General features: G+C 37.2%; 1 protein-coding gene across 4 annotated transcripts in view; it reads left to right on the plus strand.

The window, feature by feature from the left end:
* LOC127975467 (disintegrin and metalloproteinase domain-containing protein 22) overlaps window positions 1–20,641 on the plus strand; it is a 60,396-nt gene that overhangs the window by 4,377 nt on the left and 35,378 nt on the right. For all 4 annotated transcript variants that reach the window (XM_052579575.1, XM_052579577.1, XM_052579576.1 and 1 more), the window contains exons 3-5: window positions 569–642; window positions 15,224–15,290; window positions 19,780–19,862. In XM_052579575.1, coding sequence (XP_052435535.1) covers window positions 569–642; window positions 15,224–15,290; window positions 19,780–19,862 — 224 coding nt within the window. The remainder of the gene's footprint in view (window positions 1–568; window positions 643–15,223; window positions 15,291–19,779; window positions 19,863–20,641) is intronic.

Here is a 20,641-nt window from a genome sequence, read left to right on the forward strand (position 1 = left end):
GTTGTCTTGCCCTGGCAACCAAAAACACACTTCTTTTGTGACATTTCGCGACACTCTCGCTCTGATCAGTGAAGTCTGTTTTGCTCTCATTGCTCTGCTATACGGGAGCGCGCGCTCTTCCGGGAGAAGTGCCCTCAGGACCCATATAAGGAAATTCTGCTCCATCTAACGTCACACAGAGCCATACTCGAAAAAAACTTTCCGAAACTTGTGACAAACCGGAAGGAGTATTTTTGGAACAGAAATACTCCTTCAAACGTACAACTTAATTTTAGAAACTTTGTCCATGTTTAGCATGGGAATCCAACTCTTTAACAGTGTAAAAAAAACTCAGTATGCATGAAATAGCATTTCACCCCCCCTTTAAATTCACTCAGATTGATAAAAAATTGGTGAATGTGAATAATCCTACTGAGGACTGGAGTTTGGCATAAAAAACCCATCTAATTATATTTCTCTCTCCCAAAACACCAAAGATGTTCTAATTGTACAGTTTTAATTGTCTCAGATCATGTGTGGGATCATAAGAGATGAGAATGAAAATCGTCTTGTTTTGTCTCTTTTACAGAACCACATGACACAGGCTAGCTTCCAGGTGCAGGCCTTCGGAAAGACCTTCATTTTAGACGTGGAACTGAACCAGTGAGTATCTGCTTCCAGGACGTGATGTAGCTCGTTGAGTTTGGAAAGGCACTGGAAAAATGCAGTGTGTGTGTGTCTCTGAAGTGTGTGTGGTATGACTAATGCCCATCAGATCTATTTGCAAAGGGTTTTATGTTGCTGCTGATGGACTGCATGATCATAATGGCTGATGATTTATGCTGAAGGATTGGGAAAGACCTGACCACTCTATCAGTCATGGCATCTGCCGCACTCTCTCTCTCTCTCTATTTTCATTTGACTGGTCCGGTATTGAATTTTTTTTGCAATTTGTGATTGTTTTAAATTTGAAGTCAAAATGCCCTAATGCAATTACTTATATTATTATGCCATGTCATATGAGCCAGGTCACTTTTGAAACTGAACTTAAAAATAAACTGTATTTTATATGAATAAAATGAAGCCTTTTTAGGATCCTAAAGATTTCTTGCATTTTTACATTATTTGTAGTTTGCAGTTTAGCACATCCCTCAAATATTCATTATCATAATGATTTTTTGTTGCTGTTGTAATTCTCATTATTGACAATACAAAGATTTTTTTTTAATTTAAATCAGCATAAATTAAATTACAGCAAACTGACACGATTAATAAATACTGTATTATATTAATCTATATTTTCCTTTACATTAAATTATTTTTTTATTATGTTAATTTGGATTATGTGGAAATTGTGTTAAATTGGAAATAATTCATTTTGAAATAAATTTTGAAGTATGAAACGAGTTATGAAAGGGTCACAATGCAAAACAATCTTTATCATCTTAAAACAGACTTAATGTTATATTTATTAAATATGTAATGCTAATTCTGTAAAATTCTGCCTTTTTTGGGCTGAAATACAATCTGGCATGTTCTTGACATGTCTTGTGAGATTCACACTGGTGCAAAAAAGATGATTTTTAGAAGGTGATTTGTTAAAAATGGTATTACTCTAAATACCAATTCACAAAACTGAACTATAATTGTTTTATTTCTCATTGTGTTCAGTACAGATACTTATTGTAAAAATAATTCCTGTGGGTCTGTACCAAAATTCACAGTCATAACCTCACTACTTTCATATCATCACATAAATTCAATCCATTAACTCTTACTGTTGCAATCACAACTGCATCTGTACTTTAAACTGGTGCTAGACAGAGTCAGAGTCAGCAGATTTAATCTCATAATAATAATTAATGAATATTTTAGTGTTCTCCCTCAGTGTCTGTGTTTTTCCTAAAACATCTTGGTGGAGAGAAAATCTGGCTTTAAGATGCAACTCCCACTGTGTTTTTGTCAGACCCTTTGTGAATGGAGTGTTTGTGTTGTGCTGTTGCTGGCATTCTAATGTAGTTCTACCTCTGTAAAGGACGGAGTCTCTTTATTTAAGTAAGTTTGCTAAATTGCTGTTAATATTAAAGGACATCTAGGCCTTTAGGGCAGTCTTTCCCATTTATATCAGTCACTCGCTCTGTTTAAATCTAACACTGAGGATTTTAATGTGCACATTATGTTCAAAATTCCAAACATACTTATTTGGCATAAAACATAAAATTTGACAGCTATTGCATTCTGTTTGAAAAAGAAAATTCTGATGTGAAAACTTCTTTCACTGCACCTTTATTACTTTATTTTATTTTTTTTACGTTTTGGCGCTATATTTAGATGTTAAAATTCAGTTGTTTTAATTTATTATTAATTTGTACTTATTTTAAAAAGTAATTGCACAAATATATTTCATATTCAAAGTCAAAGCACACTCTTGAAGTGTTGCCATGTCCACTTATTATAAGCACGCTTATTAAATATAGCCTATGTTTTGGGCTTGTTGTTTGGATTTGGCTCATGAATCAGTCCAGTTTTTTGGAGTTAATAAAGTAGACAGAGGCAGGTTGTGATATTTTGGTATGTGGATTTTTTCAGAGATAAAGCATTTGGATTTAAGTTCATCATGGGCTTTTTTTCAAGGTCAGGCACACAAATAAGTCAAGACATACTGGGAGATACTGGGATTTGACTGAGATAGAGAAGAGAGACATGTCTCTGATTTGCACTTAAAGGGGTCATATGATGTTGCTAAAGATAACAATATTTTGTGTATTTGGTCTAATGAAATGTGTTTATGCGGTTTAAGGTAAAAAAAAAACACATTATTTTCCTCATACTGTACATTTTAGTTTCACTATGCCCAGTCTTTCTGAAACACAAAGCCCAATGGTCTGAAAAGCGAGGTGTGCCCTGATTGGCCAGCTATTCAGCACTTTGTGATTGGCCGAATGCCTCAAGCGTGTGATGGAAATGTTACTCTCCTTCACGTACTGTGATGCGTGTCCAGGTCAGAACACTGGTGCAACAAGACAAAAACAATAAAACCCTTCACAAATGAGGCATTTGTTGCATCCAGTAGGGATATAATTATGGATTATAATGACTTGCACTGTGTTTTTTATACATTGTGTTGCATCGCGCCGCATAAATATAAATCCATGTCTGCATTTGTGATCGGAGAAACGACAAATGACAAGTGCTACTCTCCACCAGCATTTCTCAATTCCAGTCCTCGCACCCCAAAGCTCTGCATATTTTGCATGTCTCTCTTTGTTAACACACCTGATTCAGATAATCAGCTGGTTAGAAGTGAGCTCCGTGTATGAACTGTGTTCCCATTAAAATGGTCCCTACACAGTGTGTATAATTCTCCCTACTCCCTGAGCTGGGGAAATCTTTTGAAGTTACCTCACTTAAATAGTAAATAGAATTTAATTTGACCTCTAGCACACATCAATGCACTTTGAATGGAACATATATGTTCGGTTCGATCTGGTTTCATGGTGGAATATCCTGTGATGTCCACTTTGCAGGGCATTTACAATTCCGAATAGAACAAACGTCTGAAGCCATAAGAGAAACATACAAAATGTGCAGAGCAGGGAGCACAAGAACTGGAATTGAGAACCTCTGTTCTACACTGGTTAAAACTCACGTTTGAATCATCAGTGGAAAATCCTTTACATATATAAACATACTTACAGACTGTGAGTCAGAAGAGTGGACATTGTAGTCTCCTCTCCCAGGATCAGGAAACAGTCCTCCATAAAATGCATTGCACACATCTGAATATTTGGGTTGAGCTGTTCTAGAACAGTGTTGTAAATACAACTTAAACACTGATTTCTAGTTGTGTCCTCTTTTGGAAGTCCAAACTAAGTATTTTTGCTTTCAAAACAGAACAGCGTCTCCACGACATGACGTTGAAAATCAAAAGTCTCGCCTACCTTATACCTACATTTGGGTGGTGTTATGCAAATCTTACCACATCGTGACATAGACATGTGGGGGCGTGTTTAAACGAGACATTTTAGGGGGGTGTTGAGAAGTCTAAACTTTTATAAAGAATATCTCTTTCGATTTGAGACTTTAGTGTTTCCAACTTTACAGATCTTCTTTATGCAGCAAGAGCTTGTAACACTCCAAAGAGAAAGGAATACCTGAAATCGGATCATATGGCCCCTTTAAATATGTAATTAACAACTAGTTGTTCAGTTTGGTTCTATACACACTGCGCAATGGTACTTTTGTGTACTAGAGTAAGTTGTAATTTGCTTGTTTGTAACGTTGTTTTTCACAAGTTCACAGTGCATTTATGGACTGCATTCTCCATAATGTTTACATGCAGGGCTGCCATAGAATTTGGCCAAAGGTTTTAGAAGGCAGCATAATCATCATGCTGCCTACCTTTTTAAATAGCCGACGCGTCAAGAGCGCACCTCTGATACCTTAAAATCCTGTCTGCGTAGGCTGCTCACTAGGTTTTGGATTAGAGCCATTGATACAGGTTATTACATCAGTCAGTGTTCACTCTCTGTGTCTGTATGTGGCTTGTCTTGTTCAGTACAGTATATTTTCTGCTTTAATGGATTCTGACTGGATGGATTTGATTGTCTCTGTCCCTTTGAATAGTGCTTTGTGTATAAAGCAGAGAGAATAACAGAATTGTGTGTGTGTTTTGCTGTTTTTCTGCACCCATGAAAAGCTTGCAGTTGGATCCGACCCGACTGACATGCGTCCAGATTACTTTCCCAGTTTCCACCTAGGAAACCAATTCATTCTTTTGTTCTCATTCTCACATCTCTCCCGATGAGTTTCTGAAATCTTAGGGGATTTTTTCTACTTGTTTGTGTGCATTTGGCTTTTCCTATTTTAGACCTATTTTAGTGAGAGTTTTTTTTCTGTATGATAATTGTTTTTCATCTGTAGATTAGCAATTGGATTGACATATTAGTATGTTCAAAAACTCTTGTTTTGCTTGTATTATTTCAATCTGCACTGACTCAAACTTCAATAGTCCACACACACACACACACACACACACAAACACACACACACACACACACACTCAGGCTTGCCCCCTGCACCCTCTCACATGCCCTGAATAATGAATGAGTTTGTTTGATTAAAGCGGTTGGAGCAAATGGGTTTTCTGCTTTTCAATCATGCTGTGTCGTCGTGACGACGGACCATGTGGCAGAAAGGAAGCATTAAAATCAGTCAGATATTGCTGATGCTGGGGGGGTGGGAACAGACAGCTGCAACTCTGAACAAATAACAAGCAATCACAAGCTCACCTTTGAATCAGAAATCAATGCAGACAAGCCATCCATTAATATCAAATCTTTGCTAAATTGATGATAAATGCCATATTTGTCTTGCTTTCCAGTGACCTCATTTAAATCACCTTAAAACTTTACTTTTTTTTTTTCAACTGCTTACACACATTTTCCAAAGTTTTCCTCTTTTTTTCAAAACTTAACACACAAATTCAAGAATTGCACACTCAAGATGCAAAATGCCTCACATCTCTTTCAAAATGAAACACCACAGTCAAAATATCACAAACATATTTCAAAAGCAAACATTTGTCTTACGTGTTAAACACCTTTATCATAATGTTAGATTTTTGATTATGTCATATACACACTATTATTCAAATACTAAAGCTCTTCTTTTACTGTAAAAGCTCACATGTACATGACTGAATGTAATTGGGAGAGATCTGTTGAATATATAAAGTAAAAACAAAAGCAAAATTGAAAACAAACTTTATTTATTTTTTTGCTCTTTGTGGTTGTAAATGTAGTCTTAGTGTACACAGTTTCAAAAGAAAAAAAAAATACATCAAAAATATGTAGTGTTGTAGCATGTAGTATAAAACCAAACATGTGTGCTTGCATGTGGAGATGGTTGGGTGTATCTAGGCTCCATCTCTCCTCCGGGCTGGGTCCGGCCAACATACGTCATCCACGTCACATACTATATTCTCTCTTGATACCTTACCAAACTGTGAACAATGCAATGCACTGTAGTAAATGAATGCAAGGGTACTACGGTAAAATATATTTATTATAGTATAGGCCTATTGTTTTTTATGGTAAAAAAGCCATTATGTGTACATTAGAACATGTGTACATTACAATAGATTGTTACGCACCGGTTCTCACTTCTAAAGGTTTGAATTATACCCGCCACAGTAAATCTACTCAAATTAGGCTGGACTCTCAGCCTCTCTCATTGTTAAACCATGGTTTATCACATGATCGACTACTGTAGCCCTAATCTCATTCGAGACCACTCTTCTTGTTCCTTGTCCTCCTCCATTTCTGACTCGTCCTCTTCCTCCCTTTGCTCCCCTTCCAACTCCTCTTAATCGAACTCATCCTCTGGCTCTCCCTCCAACTCCTCTTACTCTGTCTGCATTGTTTGCATCCATTGTCCAAAAGCTATTACTTGACCTTTGGCCTATTTATAGGCCATTACTAAAGTTATGATTGGTTGTTGTTAAGTAAAGCAACAAGTGTTTGCACATGTGAGGAGTTAGTGTGAGGCACTGATGAATTAGTGTGGCATTTTGACTGGTTGTGTTTATAAAAAAAAATCAAGAAACTTCCTGTCACATTTTTGTGTATTGGATAGAAAATTGTGTTTTGTGTTTTGCAAAAAGTGTTTAACGAAATTGAAAAACTGAGTAAAAGGCCAAAAATGTGTGTATGGTTTTGCAGATTTAGTGTGGTTCTGGTGTTTGAGTGTCAGGTTTTAGAAATTGTGTGACAAGTAATAATTTTGTGTGTAAGCAGTTGAAAAAAACTGTAAATTTACCTGTCAAAATTCCCATTAGACATTGGAAGAGAATGTGTCTTTCATGTGGTTTATAAATCAAATGTATTAAAATGGCAGATTTCTTTCACATTATAGGTATGGACTATAAAGGGGTTATATGATGCAATTTCAGTTTTTCCTTCTTTTTGGGGTGTTACAAGCTCTTGGTGCATAAAGAAGATCTGTAAAGTCGCAAAGACTGTAAAGTCGCAAAGACTTTATAAAAGTTAGGAGTTGACCACACCCTTCTAAAATGGCTCTTTCAAACACGCCCCCACATGTGTACATCACGATGTGGGAAGATTTGCATAAGGCTGCCAAAATGTTAATGGAAAGAAAGAAGGCGCAACTTTTATTCTTGCTGTTGCGTTGCTTCCATGTCGTGGAGATGCTGTTTAGTTGTGACAGCAAACTACTTTGTTTGGACTTCCAAAAGAGGACACAACTAGAAATCAGTGGTTAAGTTGTATTTACAACACTGTTCCAGAACAGCTCAACCTAAATATTCAGATGTGTGCAGCACATTTCTATGGAGGAAAAGGACTGTTTCCTGAACCAGAATTCTACAGTGCTTCTGTGGCACAGTCTGCCATCTTCTACTATGAGCTTCTGTCTGACCCAGTCAGCACACGCATGACATCTTATCAGATCAAACCTGTGACAGGACACGTCTGCTGAGACGCTGATGTGTGTCTGATTGCTGTTGAGTGAGCTGTGTGCGGATTGGTTTTGATTTGAATTCCATACTTGTAATTATAAATCAAGTTCAAATGACAGTGGTTTCTTTTAGAGACAAAGCACACACACACACACACACATACCTCAGATGAATACACTTCATGGCATGCATTGCCATTAACATATATCATCATGTCAGCTGTGTCCAACGTTCATGAAAGAGTCCAAACACACCTTCAGACACACACATTGGTTTCATTTCTGATGTCATTTGCACATGAGGGTTTTTTGCCGTGAGTGTGTGCATGTGTGTGAGATCTCGGTTTCTTGTCTCAGTCTTTTAGACATCAACTGCGTCTTGTTTTCCAACTTTAGGGTGAGGGTGTGGTTTAAAATGATTTACAACAATAGATACTGATGCCATTGCAATCATAATTTAAACTATATAGGACATGTAATCATTTTACATACGTGAAAGTAAAATGAAGGCTTCTTAAGGGTCAAGATCATGTTATCTGCATCTCCTGCGGTCCATCAAGCCACTTCCTTAATAGCTGTCATCACTAAAATTAATGCACTACTCTACATTATCTTTATAGCATGTGTGTAAGACTCAAAAACAATTACGGTATGAAGTAATTATTTTATGATGAATTAATATTTAAAACAATAAGTAAAACTGGCTGTGTCTATAGTAGTAGGCTATTATGGACTACGCAACATTATTATATTATCTTTAAATGATTTTTTATTATTATTATTATTTTAAATTATTGTCCCTGGATCAGTAGGATACTCTTGTAATAAAGTAGAGGTGATAGTAGACAGATTCTAAAGATCAGTTCTAAAGATTCTTAGAATCCTTCGATCTAATTCTGTTTACATTAAATAAGCCTGCTGCCAAGCAGACCTGTTGCTATGACAGCAACTCCGGGATGAGCTTCGAAGAACCAAATGATCCAAGATCATGCCAAATCATCCACAATCAAATCCAGGTAACTGAGTTAGCGACGAACGAAGAATGGCCCCCGGAGTCTTCACAAGTGTTGGTGTCACAGTATAATAAATGCACATGCAAACAAAGGCTGAATTAGATGAACAACAGTGTCCAGATACAGTATAAAAAAGCAACATTGACTTGTAAATAATATCTATTCTGTGTCTTGAATGTCAATGTCCTTATCTGTGTGTTATCTTTTATATATTGATATATAGTTTATTATGCCATCATTTATTCAGCTCCGTTTCACCATCCATTCAGGAAACTGCGCAATAGGGGAAAGCTAGACAAAACATGAGAAAGAGGCAGAGAGAGAGAGAGAAAGTGAGTAAGTTGTTGGATGAAGGAAGAGTGAAAGCCTGACCAACCAGCATCCTTCATGCACCCTTGAGTCTGTGTGGGTGTGTGATGAAGGAGGAGAGAGATCCAAGAGAGATGGAGTCAGGAAAAACAGCTGGCATCAGAGTCTCAGAGGTGCTAATATGTTAAGTGACGCAAGATATTTTCAGAAGCAGGTCTAGGATGTTCTGCTTTACCTGTCTGTCATAATCACAGACTCCCTTTACATAGATAATTAGTAATTTCTAAATAGCATGCATCTATATTATCCTCTCTTTGCCTTTTTTCTCTTGCAATGTTGCAAATGCAACATTTGATCATTAGGCCAAACTGGTTTAAGCTGCTGTAGCATGTTGTGGCATATTTATTTTTTGTGATCTTCCTTGTAATGTTTCTTGGTTTCTTAACTAATGGAGTAATAAAGCTGTGAGAACAAAGCCCAAAACTGTGCCAGTGTTGAGAAGTACTGTTCATGAAAAGTGAAAAGTCTGCCAATATTCTGCTTTCACTTCAAGGCACTTCTGAAAATGCTTTTGTGTTGTTTAAATTATGTTTATGTAATGTAAAACACCTTTTAATCAATTTGTGGGTTAAACCTAGGTGGTTGAGCTTTGCACGCACACACACACACACACACGTTTGTTTTTGTGAAAAGTGGGGACATCCCATAGGCGTAATGGTTTTTATAGTGTAGAAACTGTATATTCCATCGGCCTTCACCAACCCTACACCCAACCCTAACCCTCACAGGAAACTTTGTGCATTTTTACTTTCTCAAAAAAAAAAAAAAAAAAAAACCTCATTCTGTATGATTTATAAGTGTTTTGTAAAATGGGGACATGAGTTATGTCCTAATATGTCATACCCATGTCATTATACAGAGTGTCCTGATATGTTACAAAAACAAGAGCACACATATACACACACAAACATGCACATAATGTAATTTCACTGATCAAACTAAACGGTTTGGGAAGCTTGGTGTGTGAAAGATTGTGTTAGGATTGTGAGGTATTGGGAGGATGTGATTGTGAAGGAAAATCGGTGTAAATAATGAGCATATTTGATATTAACAAGCTCAGTGGGAGGAGCTGGTGAAAGACACACACGTTCACAATGAGAACAACTGCACCTGCTCCCCTCAGAATACGTATTCTTATGGGGGAAGGGTCTCTCTGTGAAATACACCAAATCTTTCTTACATTGTAAAGACCTTCCCCTGTGCGTATACGTGTGTGTTCATGCATGTTTCGTGGTTAACATTTTGCTGATTTTGCTGCACATTTAATTTAATGGAAGTGATTATTTGTAGGTGCTGTGAATGTGTGTGTGGATAAGGCTGCTCGCAGGTCTTTTGTTTGCTGAGGCTGCAGTTTTGTCTCGTTGGGAACACAAGCAGAGCTGCAGGTTTAAAAACTCCTGGACAGCAAAAGCACAAAAGAGCTGAAGCGCTCAGCACACACTTCACAATACTGACTTCAGCTTTTCCAGACCACTCTCGCACACACACACACACATTCACAAATGCTTTCACACAATACTACAACATGATGTTGATGTCTTAATATTTCAATAAACTCTAGATACAGTCGCAAACTCCACTTCTGTGTAGTTTTATTTTTTTTCAATGAACATTAACTGCCATGAGTCTCTATTGGGATTTTAAGTCACTGTCTTAATCTCAAACACACATGAATCACAGCAGGAATCATAACTGAGAAAATCTCCATATTTCCATGGAATATATATTGTGGAAACAACACACTACGTCTACTACTGACATTTGTTTACACTTGTTTTAAGTGTGCTATCAAAAAAGTGAACTTGTATGTGTTTGAATGCTAATTAGATCAGAGATTGGGGTGTCCAGCTGTGCTGGATGGTGTCCTGTTCTCACGGGAGATGTTTTTTTGCTGGTCTCCAGGGCTTAGAACCAGACTTACACACTTCATAATCTCTAAAAGTGCTGCATATGTGCATATGCATGAGACAGAAGAAACGGAATAAACTTGTCTTATAAATGTTAATGTTTTTGAAAGAATTATCTTCTCAAAAATACAGAAAAAAATTCATATTCTACGATATTATTACAATAATGTTTTCTATTTTCATATATTTTAATGTGTAATTTATTCCTGCGATGGCAAAGCTGAAATTTCTCCATCTTTACAGTTTTCAGTGTCACATGATGCTTTAGAAAACATTATAATATTATCAATGTTGAAAACAGTTGTGATGATTAATATCTTTATGGAAGCAATTATACATATTTCTCAGTATTCTTTGATTAACAGATAGTTGTTATAATACATTTTTTTGTAACAATAAATGTCTTTACTTTCACTTTTTAGTAATTTGATGTTTCCTTGCTGAGGAAGAAACTCAAAATGATGCCTTTCACTGAAATGTCTTTCAAAATTTCAAAATTCAAAATTTTTAGCAAAGGGGCAGAGCATAACAAAAGCTCAGGTGCTTACAATAGAGGTTGACATTAGCAGGATACTAAGCAAACCATACAATACAGACAAGCATAAATCTTTATAGCATACAGAAGTATATTGTAAAGAAATTAATTTTTAGCCATGCATCCTGGGATATCTGTCTTTGAAAAGGACACATGCAGTGCTGTCTTAAAGGTTGGTCAGAAGTATTACTGTGGCAACATAATTATGGCATGATGCTTTAAAATGCTGTCCAGGAGGGACTCTCTCTCTCTCTCTCTCTCTCTCTCTCTCTCTCTCTCTCTCTCTATCTCTATCACACACACACACACACACACACACACACAAATAATACAGCACTACTTAACACACAATCTGTTCTCTCTTCTGTGAACATATTCATTTCTATTCCTTTGGTTTCCCTCTCTTCTTTCATTAGCATATCTCACTCTGTCTCATACATTGGACCATTCCTTTAAGCTTTACAAGAGAAATGAGAGCAGTTTTGTAGTCATGTGACAGCGCCATATTAAAATGTTTGTAGGGCAGGGTGAGTGTGAAGAGGGATAGATTGGAATGGGATAGGGATTTGTGGGGCTTTCCTTATAAATAATTCAAATCCCAAAGCAATTAAAGTAGAAATCTGTTATCAGCCTTTACCTTTGCATTTCATTAAGCAAAATACACTGCAGATTTCCAACTCTGCTTAGACTGGGACAGTACCAACACATGACAGGTATTCATTCTACTGGTACCTGAGATCCCCAAAGGTGACCTACAAGAACAAAATACTGAATATATTTTGACTTGAAAAAGTGTTATATAAGGAAAGATTCTAAATATTTGACTAATATATATATACAGTATATATATATATATATATATATATATATATATATATATATATATATATATATATATACAGTATATATATATAAACAAAATATATTTAGATTGTACTGAAAGGAGGTATTATTGTCTCCAAGTGTAACTTTACCACCTCCGTTTGTGATTTCTAAAAAGAATTGGGCATACTTGAATTTAAAAGTGCACCTTACCCATATACAGTACATTGGAGTAAAAGGAAACAACCTAGAGAATTAACTGATGTAGTGTTTGAGTGTCGGAGCAGGAATATGACTCATGTGTTTACTTGTTCAGAGGAGTCATTTCCATCTTTGTGATTCTTTTAATAATAACGCTAATGTATAGTGTTTGATCGGTGAAATAACCAACATATTGATATTCTGGAGAATGAGAGCCTTCGTTTGATATGTGACCCGTCTATATTTGGTGAGTTTGTGTGATATAAATATAAAATTGTATATTATTTATATGAAGGGGGGGGGGGGGGGGCTTCAAATGGACTTATAAGACTTTTAAGGTTTGGGGAGGTATTTCCCATTTCTCCTGTGTCTCCGCTGGCTCCATCCAGCCCTGAATCTCCTGCGTCCCCGCTGGTCATGCCCAGCTTAAGTCCTCCTGTATTCCTTCCCAGCCTGCCTCCCCCACCTCCACTTAAACAAGCCAGTTCCTCAGCCCTATCTCAGCTGGTGCCTGTTAGACCCTCAGTTCACCCTCAGTCAGCGACATCTGGGCACTCTGATCCGCCTCGGGAGTTCCAGTCTCGTCACACCTTCCCTCTGGCTCTGCCTCCATGTTCAGTCGCTCTGGCTCTTCCACAGTCTTTCGGAGCCCCGCCGCCACCTCGGTTACCTGAGCCTTCTGCTCCATCTTGGCCCTCCGGATCCTTGGTGTCACCCTGGCCCTGCAGCTACTCTGCTCCATCCTGGGTTCCTACTCCACTGGTGTTGTCAGCCCTATCTCCACCATGGCTCCTCTGGCCGTTGACTCCACCGTGAGCCACTATCCTGGCTGGCCTCTGGATCTCCACCTGGCTCCTCCTTCTCCATGCTCCTCCCTTCATCTACTCCGCCCTATGAACTATGCCCATTTCCCATTGCCTGTCCATTGCCTGCTCTATGCCGCCTCCTGAACCCACACCCTTTCCTCCTCTGTTGGACAATTTTTATCGGTGCGAGGACGCACCATTCCGGGAGGGGGAAAACTGTCACATGTACGATCTGTTTTAGTTTAGTTTTCTGTTTCTTTTCTCCTGCCTTGTTTGTTTCCATGGTTTTTTATTAATTAGCTCCACACCTGTTTCAGTTCTCCCAGTTAACCACCTGTGTTCACCTGTGCTCCTTTGTCTGCTATCGTTTGGATTTGTGTTTGCTTATGCTCTAAACTATAAGGAGCACTATTACATTACTACGGTTAAAATTAACAACAGAGCCCAAACTTAAATTTTATAAACATTTATTTTAAAATACAATCAACACTCAGCTTGAAAAAAATTAATAAAATGCAAACTTAAAAAAGTTAACTGCACATAATGCAGTTTTCAAATTTACTTTTACTTTTACTAATATTTACTATCCTGAACTTACTTTGATTCCAATATGTAACATATTAACTTTATCAAGTCATTCAAATGAAAATATAAGACAAAAACACAGTGGCAGATGCACTTTAGCAAAGAGAATGACTGACTTCTCTTATTTATGATATTGTGAGTGACATAATGACCCATTTTGTCTCAAATGTGTGGAAAAAAAAGTATCTTAGTTTATTTTAAAAAAAGTCTCAATTCACCCACCATTGTCTGATAAAGGTAGGGAAGGCCGATTTGATGAGTGTCAACTATATGGTTGTTTGTGTGTGTGTGTGTGTGCAAAGGCAGCTCTTACAATCACTGTGTGTTTCTTTCCTCTGACATCCCACTTTATCACTCCGTCTTTATCTTCTGCTACTGTTTTTATACTCTCTCAGTGCTCTGTCATTTTCTTTCTGTCTGCTGGTTTGTCCTTTCCTCTGCTAGTTCTCTAGTTTCGATTTCTGTCTCACAGTCACAATTATTCGATGTACATTTGCCTTTACCACAGAATGAATCTCTAAACGCATACTTTTTTGTATTGCCCGTTACAGCACTGTAGCTCCATAAATACCCTGCTAATCACCTGCTGTTGAAGATGTGTGTTTCTGTCTTTAAAGACTGGCTTGATGTCATGCTGTGATTGTCCTACTATTGATGAGCTCACGGTAACTGATTTCACAGTCAGAACTCCCACTGTGAGACACTTTCACCCGTCTCTCCTCCTGCGCTCAGTCTGTTTTTCACTACATTGCCATTTGTGATGATTGCAGTTGTATCATTTGGCTCCTATAGGTTTTATTTACATGCTACAGTCAGTATCCTCCTCCAGGGGAACAGTGTGCTCTCCCAGACACACAACATAGTGTTAGTCAGTTGTGATGTATGAAATCGGCCATGGATCTCTCCACAGGTTAACTGTGCTCATGACTCTTAGTGTTGGAACACAGATTCCATTCCAGATTCTGTTCCATTTGAGTCCTCTGTTAGATAAGCAGAATGTATGAGTGACGTGACTGTTGATTTGATCTGCTCATTAAATGTGTGATGCCAGGATCACCAGGAGTGAAGTGTTTTGTAGGATGATGAATCATATTTACAGAGCCAGTCTTTATCAGGCAGTCTATTTTTCTTTATTTTCTTTTTCTCCAGAAATTTTCTTACAGTATACTGTATATACAGCACACCATATTTTGGCTTTTGTAAGCTTTCCACCTCTTTGATGTATTGCATACATTTTGATGGCATCATTATAGTATTTACATACTGAAATCTGTTTGGTCTTTCCTCTCTTGCATCTAGTGCATTTACTGCAATTACATAGCAGTCTGAGCCAAAGCTTAAAATCTAAACTGGCACTTTTATGTTTATGATGCTCTTTAATCATTTATGTGATTTTTAAAATTTAAAATATTTTATTTAAAATTTCAGAACAATAACAAAATAGAAGAATAGAATTCAATGAGTTCATTAATAATGTTAGTGAAAATGTAAAAAAATTTACCAACTGTGTATTTTGCTCTTTTTTTGCAGTGATCTTCTGTCATCAAATTACATTGAGAGGCACATATCAGAGGAGGGGAATGCAGTTGTCAACAAAGTGAGTACAAAAGTCATTCCAATATCAATAAATGTCTGCTTTAGACCACAAATATCTCATACCTTTAGCTCATGATTAATCAACAAAAATACTTTTTTGAAAAAATGTCTCCACCTTTTTCTTGCTGTAAGAGTGGGTGCAGGCATTTGTCATTTTTATGGGACTGGCTTCTAGTGTCATCGGCGTCCAGCTATTTTTAGCTGTACAAAACAGTTTGTTTTGCTGCTTGATATTGCAAATTGGTGTGTCTTACCTTATTATTTTAGCGTACTATCTTAATTATGATCACACTGGTTTGTAGTGCAAACAGTTTTACAGTTTACTGCATGTTGTTATTCTTCTCGTTATTTTCTTATAGCGGCTAATGAACTGGAAGTCTCTGCCATAGGCATTGAAGAATAAGGTGGATACAACCAAAAAACGTTAGGTGATCTTATGGTATTAGAATGTTCTATTCTGGAGCTTAAAAACTCCCACACAAATAAGGTTGGTAGTGCTTAACCAGGAGTTTTTACCACTAAGTAGTACCAATTTGTTTTTGAATGTTACAGTAAACATTTACCTGAATAATTCATTTAAATGCCTTGGCCCCTTTTGTTCCACTCCATGACTGTGAGTTTTCCTCTGGTACAGTAACTATAGTCTGATCAGTTCTGTATCTTTGAGCCACTCTGGGACTCTCAGCTTCATTCTGTCAGTGTATCGAGGCACGTGTGTGTTCAGATGGGACACATCACACCCAGAGCAGAAGGTGTTTGCTTGTTTTAGCCCAGTGGTAGATTGTTCCGGTCGCACACTCTCACAGGAGCAGGGATACAGTGTCCTATTTGTGTGCTGCATGTTGAACACCCTCATTGTATCAAAGTGTGTGGACGTGCCCAGGTTCTCTGTTATCCTTTAGAAACTAAAGGGCCCATATTCTGGGATTTAACTTGGATACAGCCTGTTTAACATGTTTTATGTTTTTTTATTGATCTGAGTTTGATTGCCATGAAGGCTTCAGTGAAGATATTCAGGATCCACAGAGGCCTTACGCCCACAACCCAGCCTATAAAGCCTGAGGAAATATTATGCATGTAAGGTTACAAGGGCTCTTTAGGCGTTGTTTTGCTTTTATGGGTGGATGAAAAAAATAGAGCGGTGGGTACTGTGAGGAAGGAGGGAATAACAGAGAAATGGCTGAAGATGAAGAGAGAGAAAGAGAGTCACTGAAGGGACAAAAACATGGATATATTTAGCTTCATTTCCTCACTGCAATGGGGAACAACCTCTTAGTTTTATAGAGCCAAAAGAGTCTCAATAAAGATAAATGCACACACTTCATTCACTTAGGAAAGTGAGTCGTTCGCTGCGTGACTCGTGAGGAAAGTGAGTCGTTCGATGAGGAAAGTGAGTCGTTCGTGAGTGAAGTTCACAGACCGCAAGCAGTTTGTAAATCAAGATATATGTGTGTGTGCATCAGAAATACATTTCTGAATCTTGTCCTGTGCATTTGTGAATCTTGAGTGCATTTGTAAATGTTGTTTGCATTTTTGAATTGTGTGTGTATTTCTGAATTTTGTGTGCATTTGTGAATCTTCTGTGCTTTAAAAATGTTGTGTGTGCATTTGTAAATTTTGTGCGCATTTGTGTATCCTGTGTGTGTATTTATGAATCATGTGTGTGCATGTATGAATCCTATGTGTGCATATGTGAATGAAGTGTGTGCATTTATCTTTATTGAGACTCTTTTGGCTCCATATAGTTTAACTACAGATTTATTAAATACAAAGGGATTATATGAATCATACAAAAACACTGTTGTATCTGTAGAAGCTCTATATGTATATTTCGCTGAGACCATGTCGTATTGGTGGATCTAAAAGAAGACATCTTGCTATTTTGTGAGATACCACATATCTATAGTGGTTTGACCACAACAACGCAAACATAATTGGTTTTAAAACATATATGCTGACATCATAATTCAGGAAATCACAAGGAAAGGGGAACAGTAGGTTTATTAAATGAAAGATTATCATTAGTATTTGTCTATTACAAAGAAAACATATAGTTCCTTATCTAGTTTACATTATATATTTTCATCTGCTGAAGAAACAACAAAGAGAAAAAACTATCTTTTAAATTCAATATAAAATATGACTGTGAATAAGTTTGAGAAAACACATTTTGCTAATGTTTGCACAAGTTATTTTTTTTTAAATAAAAAATACAAATTGTATACAAATAAATATTCTGTAAAATTAGATGAGCAGCTAGGTACAACGTTTGTTTCCTGTATTTTTTTGGAAGCTGTGATAAAAAAAAATCATCTTGAGAAAATAGCTGTTGACTTATGATGCCACTGATCATTTTTATGTATACTAGTGTGTATTAAACTACAAATAATAAAAAGACTACCATTCAAATGTTTGGGGTCAGTAAGACTTTTTCCAAAGTTTTTAGAAAGAAGTCTCTTATGCTCACTAAGGCTACATTTATTTGATCAGAAAAAATAGAAATATTATGAAATATTTGTTAGGGTTTGGTAAGGGAGGAACTCAAGTGCAGACAGGATTCCCAACACGAAGGGTTTATTGATGACAAAAGGGGAAAACAAAACCCACAAGGGGGAAAACAATAGCTAGGGTAAAGACTAAATAACCAAACAAGACTGGGCTGACCAGATAAAGACACTAAACACTAACTATAAACAAACATTCACGGTATTACAAAGACTTCTTCAGGGATGACAAGGATTAACTCACGAGGCTGACAGGTAGCAACATATATGTGGAACAGTTTGAGGAAACAATGAACCGACAAAAGACAGAGCACACTAGGAGATCTAAATAGGGGAACTAATCAAGACACGACAGGTGGCACAGATAGGACAATCACGACAAGACTAGGATAACAAGGGGGGCGGGGCAAGGGAACGAGACAACACAAGCACATGGCCCAAAGACAAGGCCATGTGCTTGTACACAAAACACCGGTCTGTCATGATCCTGCCTCAAGACTAGGGAAAAATCAAGGACACGAGGGCAGAATCATGACAATATTGTTGCAATTTAAAATGTTTTGTTTTTTCATATATTTAACATTTTAATTTTATTCCTGTGGGGCAATGCTGAGTTTACAGAAACATTTCTTATGCTGCTTAATATTTTTGTGGAAACTGTGATACATTTTGTAGGATTCTTTGATAAATGGAATTATCAATTTATTTGGTCCTGGCTGAAAAAAAGCATAAATATCTTAATCCCTCCAAAATTTTGAACAACAGTCTATTTTATAGAATTTCAGGCCTCTTCTCATGTTAAAGATGATCTCAAATTCACATCTTTTATACCTTCTTATCTTTATATACTGCATGAGAAGGCAGCATTTTTTTACATTTTGGACACAGCCTGTCTCTCTGTGAATCTAGGCACTAATGCATGCTGGGTCATTAGTCTGAAAGGGGCTGTCTCTACAACAACTGCACTCTTCTGGAATGCCTCTGTGTGTGTGGTAGAGTCTGCCCTCGGCTCTTGATTAGCTGAGAACTCTTGAGGACAGAAAGTGCTACATGTGGAAAAAAGAGGCAGAATTGCTCCAGAACAAGCTAGAGGAAAGAGAGCAGTAAAGGAATGGGTACAACTCAGCATATGAAGCTTTTTGTTCATTGCAGAGAGAGAGAGAGAAAGAGATATAGGGATAAAATGAAATTGATCTGCTGGTAAATGCTGCAGCTTCAGTCCTCTGAGAAAAAGCAGGAAGAGAAAACCTGCAGCCCTAATGGCGGTCGAGCACTTACACTAAGAATATTTCATAAATAACATACATACTCAGCAATACTCTTACAAGTCCTCTGATCACTTCAGTTCAAACAAAAGTGGCCAGTATAAATGTTGACCCATACATATGCAAAATTTATACATTTAATGTCAACATAACATACAAAAATTCATGATCTTGGCCTTATTAGTGATATTGCTTTTATACAAGTTAAATATACAATAAGTTAATATTAAGTAACAATGTACATCTTAGACAAAATAATGCCTGTTACTTTTCACTCATCAACAACAGTCACTTGTCGATGTAAAATACAGAAAGAGTCCAAAAAAAATCCCCACCACTATTGCAAATTAACATTTACTTTTATTAATTTAGCAGCTCTTGGAACACTGGAGCTAACTGTTGTACAAACAAAAAATATATATAGTTATTTTTTTTATTATAGCTCTTAAAATAAAATGTACCTTGCCTCATTCAAATATTGACACTTTTTAATTAGACATTTATGAAAGCAAATCATGATTATGCATAACAGATAAATAACAAATCTGTCAACAGCTGCGTCACATTATGCAGCACTTGGGTTAAAAACAAAACAATAAAACTAATATTATAAAAGGAATGGTTCTTCTGAATTTCCTTACTGGATTATGATTGAATTAGTCACATTTAAAGCCATTAACAGTATGTGCTGTTTGTAATTATTGTTTGTTTCTCTCCGCAGGGTGGAGAACACTGTTATTACCACGGGAAAGTACATGATATTCCGAAGTCATATGTGGCTCTTTCAACATGCCATGGATTACAGTAAGTCCCTCTATAGATGTGCTGCATGTCTGAATGAACACACAAACACACACCGGTTTACAAAAGCAGCATGACATGCTTTAGTTTTGACTGCATGCTGTTTACTCGCAGTTGCCCACAGAACTGTCTGTCTCCTTCTAAGACACATTCATAAATAACCACATATTATCAGGCCAAAGCTGCGATTATCCCATTCAACAATTACAGAGCTGTATAATTACATCATGCTATTATCCTTCTCTCATATCACACACTAATGCTCTCAGCGCTCTTTGTGCCTGCATGTGTGTGTTTCTGTCGTTCTCCCCTGTACTGTTGTGTACAGTGTAAGGCTCACTGCATCACGTCTGGCCTTTTGATCCACTGCTGCAAGCTGAAAATGTAATGTTTGTTGTGTTTGTAAGATTTATGTTTGTATTATTAGCTTCCTGCTGTATTCTCTGCATGGCTGAAGTAAACCTAGCTGTGTTGCTGAGCCACTCGTGTGCCTGAGGAGAATTGAGTTAGTCTCTATAGAGGCACATACACCGCCTCTCTGCGTGGCCCTCTGGGATAGCTCAGTTCCTTCCGTCTGTATTTTTAGAGAGAGAAGGAGCCAGGTCAGATCCATCTCTCTCTCTCTCTGTCTCTCGCTCTGTATCTGAATGCACAGAGTCAGGTCAAATGTAGCTCAGAAATAGAGCAGCAGGGCTCTTCACATTCATAGTCATCACTCTCAAACATTTACAGCCTAAATATCTTCTCCTCTAAGAATCACATCCGCACAGATTTAGGACTTA

This window comes from Carassius gibelio, chromosome B16 (genome assembly GCF_023724105.1).
Source record: "Carassius gibelio isolate Cgi1373 ecotype wild population from Czech Republic chromosome B16, carGib1.2-hapl.c, whole genome shotgun sequence".
Classification (NCBI taxonomy): Eukaryota; Metazoa; Chordata; class Actinopteri; order Cypriniformes; family Cyprinidae; genus Carassius; species Carassius gibelio.